At 53.0% G+C, this 8,290-nt stretch overlaps 1 protein-coding gene across 1 annotated transcript; it reads left to right on the top strand.

The window, feature by feature from the left end:
* The first annotated feature begins 694 nt into the window (after positions 1-694).
* ORAI3 (ORAI calcium release-activated calcium modulator 3) lies at positions 695-5,771 on the top strand. The gene is made up of 2 exons (XM_065924692.1): positions 695-1,150; positions 4,288-5,771. The coding sequence occupies exons 1-2, from the start codon at positions 923-925 to the stop codon at positions 4,945-4,947; spliced, it is 888 nt and encodes a 295-aa protein (XP_065780764.1). The 5' UTR covers positions 695-922; the 3' UTR covers positions 4,948-5,771.
* Positions 5,772-8,290: the final 2,519 nt, after the last annotated feature.

The following is an 8,290-nucleotide window of genomic DNA, read 5'->3' on the forward strand; positions in this document are numbered from 1 at the left end:
GGACCATGTTGGGGAGGGGGGAATATCCACATACCTCAGGTAACAGGGAGGTGCGCGGGTGGGGGGGAGGGACTGGGTGGACCAAAGGCCGGAGGGGAGGGGGTCCTGGGGATTCGCAGAAGGCTTGAGGATGGGGCCGCTTGGGGGAGGGGGAGGAGGCAGCCCAGCGAGGGATAAGTGGGGGACCCAGCCGGGCTGGGCCCCTGGGCCCCGGGTCTGTACTATATGGTTTGCTATAAAACTCAAAATCTTCCAGCCGGGGCCGCTGAGTTCGTGTGTGGTTGTCTGCGGCGTTGGGGATGCCGGGGGTGGGGGTTAGGGGAGATGAACTGAGTATTCTTTGAGGGTCTGGGAGGACGGGGCTCTTTGGATGGGTCTGGGGGACCTAAGGTCTAAGTGGACCTCCAGAAATTGAGGTTGCAGGGCCTCCTGCAGTCTTCAGGGTGAGACAGGGTGTCACTTCCCCTGAGTTCACCGTTCAGGTGAGAGTTAGGAGTCTGGACGTTCGAGGTGTGCAGGTGTACCTGGAGTGGTCCAGGATCCGGAACTCCCAGTCACGGGCTCGGCGTTCATCACAGCGGGGTTGAGGCACCCAGAGGACATCCTAGGTGGACTGGGGTCTCGGGGTCCCTTGGGATCTCTGCCCACGGTCCCCCGGCTCCACCCCATCATGTGGCCGCCTCAGCTCCGCCTCCGCCCCAGTTCCTGTTTCGGCCTCGTCTTCAGCCCCTAGGGCTCCCCGCAGTCGCCTGCTCTTCCTGCTCCGCCCGGGCCACGTCTTCCTGGGAGCTCGCCGCCCGCATCCCCGCTCGTCCCGCCGGGGCATGGGGCCTTCCCCAGACCTGGGCCCGCCCTGCTGGGGCTCCAGAGGCGACTCGGCCCCGCCTTGACGGACCAGCCCGCTTGGTGCCGCGGCCCCAGGATGAAGGGCGGCGAGGGGGACCCGGGCGAACAGGCCCCGCTGAACCCGGAGGCCGAGAGCCCCGCGGGCTCGGCCACGTACCGGGAGTTCGTGCATCGCGGCTACCTGGACCTCATGGGGGCCAGTCAGCATTCGCTGCGGGCGCTCAGCTGGCGCCGCCTCTACCTCAGCCGGGCCAAGCTCAAAGCCTCCAGCCGCACGTCTGCCCTGCTCTCGGGCTTCGCCATGGTGAGGGGAGGGAAGGCGTGCACAGGGTGGGGGTGAAGCCCATGGCGGGGAACGGGGGTCGGAGGCAAGGTGAACAGGTACCTAAGGGAGACAGGGGCGAGGAGTGGGAAAGACCGGTCTTTCAAAGGGAAAAGTGGGGGGCGCAAACAAGGTCCCAAGGGACTACACAAGTCTCTTAATGGGTGTGGGGGTGGCTCCTAACATAAGCTGGGCCTGGGGAGGATAAGCAAATTCTAAACGTGTCACTGGGGACACACATCACGGGGGATACACATGCAAGGACAGAGCACAGAGCTCCCCGAAGGGACAGAATCCAGCAGAAGTGGTTTCTGGGTCTCCACCACAGGCTCAACAGCAAATCCGAGCTAGTTGGGGGCTGAAGAATGACCTCAAGGATGCAGGGGGTGAGAATAAACTGAATGGAGTGGTCACCCAAAGAAAAGAGGGTGGCCAGGCCCTAGCAGACATGAAGGGTGCTTACTGGTGGCCTGGGAAAGCTCTGAGAAGAGAAGATACCTGTGAGGGAGTCTCGGGAGAAAGCTGTCTAGGAAGCCTGATGCACGATTCTGGAGATGATAACTCCCAAGTGTGGGCAGATTCTAATCAGCTAACGGTCCAGCAGAGGCCTCACAGGAAGCAGGCTGAGGGAGGTCCCAGGGTGAGGAGGCGTCAGCAGACACAGGTCCTAGCTCCTTCCTGCCTGTGGCCAGCTGTATGACCCTGGACAGGCCTCTGCACTGACCTCCCGCCACCATCGCTGGCCAGTGGGAAATTGTGAGATCATGGAAGGGCGTGCCCTCTGTAGCTTGCCAGGGAGCCACCCCAAGATGAGCTGATTCTTGTCATCGGATCCTGGATCCAGGCACGTCAGAGCAAGACTTGAATCAGAATGGCTGAGACTCCCTGTTGATGGAAACTGAGGCCCAGAGGGGGGCGGTGGCCCTGCCAGAGCTCTCACCAGCTGAAGGGTACAGGAGGAACTGAGACCCGGGGTCACTGGACTGTTCATCCAGGATGTCCTATCATCATGACAGGAAAAAGGAGAAAATGGGCTGGAGGGGGGTCCTCATGGAAACATAAGGGGTATATCAAGATGGGGATAAGAAGGGGCCATAGCCCTGGGTGATTTGAGTTAGTCCCTGCCCCTCTCTTTGTCACAGCCTCTGTATTTGGATGACTGGTGGGAACATTTCTATCCCTAAGGGTCATCCTTAGGTCTATGGTTTTCTATGTGAGGGTCCTGGATCCACAGGCCAGCTCACCCTGCCCGATGTGGGGTCATCTCGGGACAGGGAATGCTCCCCTTCACCTACCTGTACAGACTACAGGGTCCACACCTGTACAGCCCTGGGGACCCAGCTGAGGGAGTTGCCCCACCCCCATGCCCCCATGGTCCAGCGTGTTCTCAAGGAGACAATCCCACCTGCTGATGAACTTGCAGGTTGCTGAGGTGACAGCTTAAGGGACAAAACCTTCTCTGCAGGATCAAGAGGCCAGATGAGTAGGTTCTGGGGGTTAGACTGGCCCCAGTCCTGTCAGGGGTGAGCAAGGTTGAATCGGGCTCCGGGAGAGACCAAGACCGGGCCTGGCCCAGATTGCTGTCTGTGGAAAACTCCTGCTAACATCCGCCATGGCCCAATTTCCCAAAATACTCAGCCTTGCCTTCCTACTGCCACCCTCCTGGCTCTGCAGTTTCCTCCTTGCCCCAGCCCAGAGCCATCTAATGGATCCTGCAAGAACCAGGCCTGGGGAAAGAACCTGATCCTGGAATTCAGGTGACCTGGGTTAGAATAACATTATATAAATTGTATTGAACCGTCACTATCAGGCACTATGCTTAAGGTTTTAATGTGTATCATCTTCCTATCACCCTACAAATTAGGTACTACTACTAAGACTATTTTATAAATGAGAAAACTGAGGGTCAGAAATATTAAGATCTGCCTGTGATTCCACAGCAAGTAAGTGGCAGGATTTGAATCTAGTCAGTTTAGCTCTAGAATCCAAATTTATACAACCCTAGAACAAGATCATCCACTCAAATATGAGCAAAGACCACACAGGTGGTAATGGATATCAAGTTGGCTGGGTGGGGACTGTGGCTTTCAAGAGACCCTCATTACCTGTGCCAAGGGAGCAGCCATGACTCAACTCTGACTGATAGTTGCCATGCAGGAATATGGGCCTGGTGTAATCAGATCCTCCACATTTCCAGGAGGATCTGGAAATAGGGATATTTACATGAAGTCTCTTGAGTTTTAGAAGTTGGCAACAATTCTTTAAAAAAAAAAAAAATGCACTGTCTGAGCCAAGCAAAACATGTTTGCAAGTTGGCTTGGGTTGTGGTGTGCCAGTTTGCAAACTCTGGCCTTGAACTTCAGTGTTAACTCTAATAATAACAGCAAACATTTACTTGAGCATACTATGTACCTCACACTATTCTTATCACTTGACGTATCTCTAAATGTATCATTAAATTTTCACAATAACCCTATAAGGCAGGCAGGTGCTGTTATCAATCCCTATTTTCCAGACGAGGAAAGGGAAGCACAGAGCTAAACCACTTGCTCAAGATTACAGTTTGTACAACTGAAAATGAACCTAGGCAGCCCCACTCCAGAATCTGTGCTTTTTTTAACCCCTATTTTTTTAAAAGTGAAAATTATGTGCATCTTTTTAAAAATTATCTTAAACCTATTTATTTGGCTGCATTGGGTCTTAGTTACAGCACACTGGACATATTGCTGCCCACAGACTCTCCATTTGCAATCCGTGGGCTTAGTTGTTCCAAGGCATGAGGGATCTTAGTTCTCCCTCCAGGGATTGAGCCCATGTCCCCTGCATTGCAAGGCAGATTCTTAACCACTGGACCATCAGGGAAGTCCCGGGCCCCTATGTTATAAAAGATAAGATGGTCAGAAACATGCCATCCAACCCTCTAGTTTCCCCCCAGGCGGGGAAACCAAGGTCTGGAACAGGACAGAGCCTTGCCAAGGTTGTCCATCTATTCACTTAAAGCATGGGGGCCTTCTTTGTACCAAGAACTGTTGTGGGTCTTAGGGATACATCAGTGATGTACAGGCCAAAAAACCCTTTACTGTTGAGGTTACTCAACCCATCCCCTCTTGTCCCCACAGGTGGCCATGGTTGAGGTACAGCTGGAGAGAAACCACGAATACCCGCCGGGCCTCCTGGTGGCCTTCAGTGCCTGCACCACCGTGCTGGTGGCTGTGCACCTCTTTGCACTCATGGTCTCCACCTGTCTGCTGCCTCACATTGAAGCTGTTAGCAACATCCACAACCTCAACTCGGTCCACCAGTCTCCACACCAGCGACTCCACCGCTACGTGGAGCTGGCCTGGGGCTTCTCCACTGCCTTGGGCACCTTCCTTTTTCTGGCTGAAGTTGTCCTAGTTGGCTGGGTCAAGTTTGTGCCCATCGGGGCCCCCTTGGGCACATCAGGCTCAATGGGACCTGCCTCCCAGCTGCCTGAGACTCTGCCGCCAGTGGCCACCTCCCTTAGTCCAGCTTCCAAGCCATCGTCCACTTCTGTAGCCCCGTCACAGGCTGAGCCCCCTGAGGCCTGCCCCCCACGGCAAGCGTGTGACAGTGGTGTGGCCCATGGACCAGGCTGGCAAGCCGCCATGGCCTCCACGGCAATCATGGTACCTGTAGGACTAGTGTTTGTGGCCTTCGCCCTGCATTTCTACCGCTCCTTGGTGGCTCACAAGACCGACCGCCACAAGCAAGAGCTAGAGGAGCTGAGTCGCCTGCAGGGGGAGCTTCAGGCTGTGTGAGGCTGGTGTTAGCCCGAGGCTGAGAGCACTGCCTCCCGCAGAGCTCAGTCAGAGGCCCTGGATCTACCAACCCCATTCTGTGGCCCTGCCTGCAGCCACTTCCTGTGGCCACTCTCAGGTAGAGAACAGATTCCTGCCCTTAGGGTCCTTCGGGCTGGACCTAGGTGCAGCTCCCATGTTCCCAGGGATTGTCCCTGTCTAGTCTGTCCCATGGGATTTAGAAGCTCTACTCTACACCCATGAGGCTGGGAGGAGCATGAGAGTTAAGTGGAAGGTCCTCGGTCTAAGCTCCTGCGGTAGGTAGAGAGGAGGCAGGGAGACCCCGGTCAGACCTTCGGTGCTCTTAGCCACTTGCCCCCATACAGAATGAGAACGTCAGAAGGATACACGCCCACCCAGTTGCCCCAGAAGGCAGCCAATCCTTATTTTACTTTTGTAGAATCTGTTTTATGGTTGGCTTTTTTTTTTTTTTGAAGCTTTCCCCATCCTCAGATTTTGATTTCCACGCTCTCGCTTTGGCATTTGGGTAGAGAGGGATTTAGGTGGTTCTCCCCCAGGCACAGGTACAGCCTTTCCAAGTCTCCCTATTTGGAGGAGGTTCAAATGCCTGCCGCACTGCCCTAGACACACACTCATGCTTCTATAACTGATTCCTACTCTCCTGGTCCAGGGCTGGGGGGCCGTGCGCCAGCCTGACTCCCTAGCAAGGATTGGGGTGATAAGGGAGAAGGTCCATTCCATAGCCCTTAGAATACAGAACTATTCTGACACTGAATTTTTGATGCACCTAGTTTTGTATAATAAATTGTGTTTTACACATGTCGCTGTGGCTGTGAATGGAGTGAAGAGGGCGCCTCCTCGGGAACAGGGACTTGTTCTTATGAGCCAAGTGGAGGCAAGTGTCCCTGGGGGCAGGGTAGGGGTGGAGGAGAGAAGGTTCCAGGCTTGACTCCCTTCTGGTGCTGACAGGGCCCAGTAGCTTCTGAATGTGGAGACTGAGTTAAGCTAAAGGGTTTTGCAATCTTGCTACTGAGTCCAGGGTCTCTATCTCTTCCATTGAACATGGGAGTGAAAAAGCTGTTTTAAAACTCAACATTTAAAAAACTAAGATCATGGCATCCAGCCCCATCATTTCATGGCAAACAGAAGGAGGAAAAGTGCAAACAGTGATAGATTTTCTTTCCTTGGGCTCCAAAATCACTGCGGACAGTGACTGCAGCCACGAAATTAAAAGAAACTTGCTCCTTAGAAGGAAAGCTATGACAAACCTAGACAGCATATTAAAAAGTAGAGTCATCATTTTGTCAACAGAGGTCCTTATAGTCAAAGCTATGGTTTTTCCAGTTGCCACGTGTGGATGCAAGAGTTGAAGGCTAAGTGCTGAAGAACTGACACCTTCGAATTGTGGTGCTGAAGAAGATTCCTGAGAATCCCTTGGACTGCAAGTAGATCAAATTAATCAGTCCTAAGGAAATCAACCCTGAATATTTATTTATTGGAAGGACTGATGCTGAAGCTGAAGCTTCAGTTCTTGGCCACCTGATGTGAAGGGCAGTGGAAAAGGCCCTGATGCTGGGAAAGACTGAAGGCAACAGAAAAAGGGGCAGCAGAGGACGAGATGGTTAGAGAGCATCACCAACTCAATGGATGTGAATTTGAGCAAACTCTGGGAGATCGTGAAGGACAGGGAAGCATGGCATGCTGGAGTCCACGGGGTTGCAAAGAGTCAGACACGACTTAGCAACTAAACAACATAAGTTCATTTTAGTTTAAGTTTCTTTGTTGAGTAACTACTACATACTAGGGGCTTCTCATAGGTCATCTTATTTAGCCTATTTAACTGATTTATTACCTCAAGAGACAAGTCTTTATGGCTACTATTTCAGAGATAAGGAAGCCTCAACCTAAGAAGGTTGAGGATCTTTCCAAAAGCCACACAGCCAGTCAGGGAAAACTTGGACCACCTTTACTATTACAAGGGGAATCTTTCGCTTAAGAAAAGGAGTATCTTTCAACTAGGACCAGAGAAAGAATCTGATTTCATCACCCGTTTCCACTGTAAATTTATTTCTTCAGCCTCATTTTCCTTAAATTTGTAAAGGGTCCTAAGCCTCTCCCAGAAGGATTCTTTTGGTGTTGAGATTTTGGACAAATCGCTTTTCCTATTCCTTAAAATGGTGAATTTACATGAACCAGGCCTCAGGGGCCTTTCCTGCACTGTTTTAATGCCTACAGTAGTTCTGCATAACAGTAATTAACATCTATTTTCAGAGGAAGAATCTGAAGCTTTATGAAGTTAATGACTTGCGCAAGGTCATACATCAAGAAGTCTGGAACTTAGGGCATCCCCTCAGCTCTGACAGTGCCTGGGAGTGCCATTACCCTGAGACCAAGATACCTGAGTCCCAAGCCTAAGTGGGTGCCCAGCATCAGGGCGACCTCAGCCTACGTCTCAGGTTTAAGCCTGGGCTGGTGCTGCCCTCGAGCGGCGGGACTGCGTAAGCGAGGCGGGGCAGAGGTTTGCACAATTGAAAACGGCGGGCACTGAGACCATGATAACCTGGGAAATCGACCAGCCCACACTAGTTCAAGTACGACCGAATTTACCCTTTTTTTACAGGACCGGTTCAAGATCCTTTAGGACCCACCTTTATCACATAACTTTGACACAGACTAAGATTTAATCACTAATGGCGGGCCAGTACAGGCAAAGTGCGGCACCCTCTGCCGGCCTCAGCGTCCCCCATCTGTCAAATGGGCATCTTAATGAGCTGCCCAAAGAGGATAATGGGAGGAAAACGTTCCCTGCAATACGTGCGGCGCCAAACAGCCTGAGTCACCGTTATTGGTGGTATTTTTCCATCTCCTGGGCGCCCCTCCTACCCCGCCCCGGTTTCCGAGGGTCCTACAGGAAGCGCCCCGGCAACGCCGGGCTCCGCACGCTGACCACGCCCTCTGTGCGCGGAGCCTTGGCCCCGCCCACTAAAGAATTCGCAGATTCGCTAGGCTGGCTCCTCCTCCGAATTTTTCCGGCCCCTTCATACTCGGCTGAAAATTCTCATCGGACTCCGTAACCATTTCCCCCAGGTCGGAACTGAGCAGTCCTCTGAATTGTGATAGTAAGAAAGATCCAGGAGAAGTGGCCGACTCTGCCAACAGGGCTTGGCTAACCAGGCATTATTTTCTTGACTCCACCAAGGCTGGTGAAGGGAGGCAACAGCTGAGGCCAGGACTTGTGGCGAATCTGCAGCCTTTCAGACCTTTGGTCGCTTAAGGAAGGGGCAGGAAAGAGGAGCAAAGGAGCGCGCATCCTGTCTACCGATTCGCCCCACCCGCCTGACGA

Source organism: Muntiacus reevesi, chromosome 2 (genome assembly GCF_963930625.1).
Source record: "Muntiacus reevesi chromosome 2, mMunRee1.1, whole genome shotgun sequence".
NCBI classification, from domain to species: domain Eukaryota; kingdom Metazoa; phylum Chordata; class Mammalia; order Artiodactyla; family Cervidae; genus Muntiacus; species Muntiacus reevesi.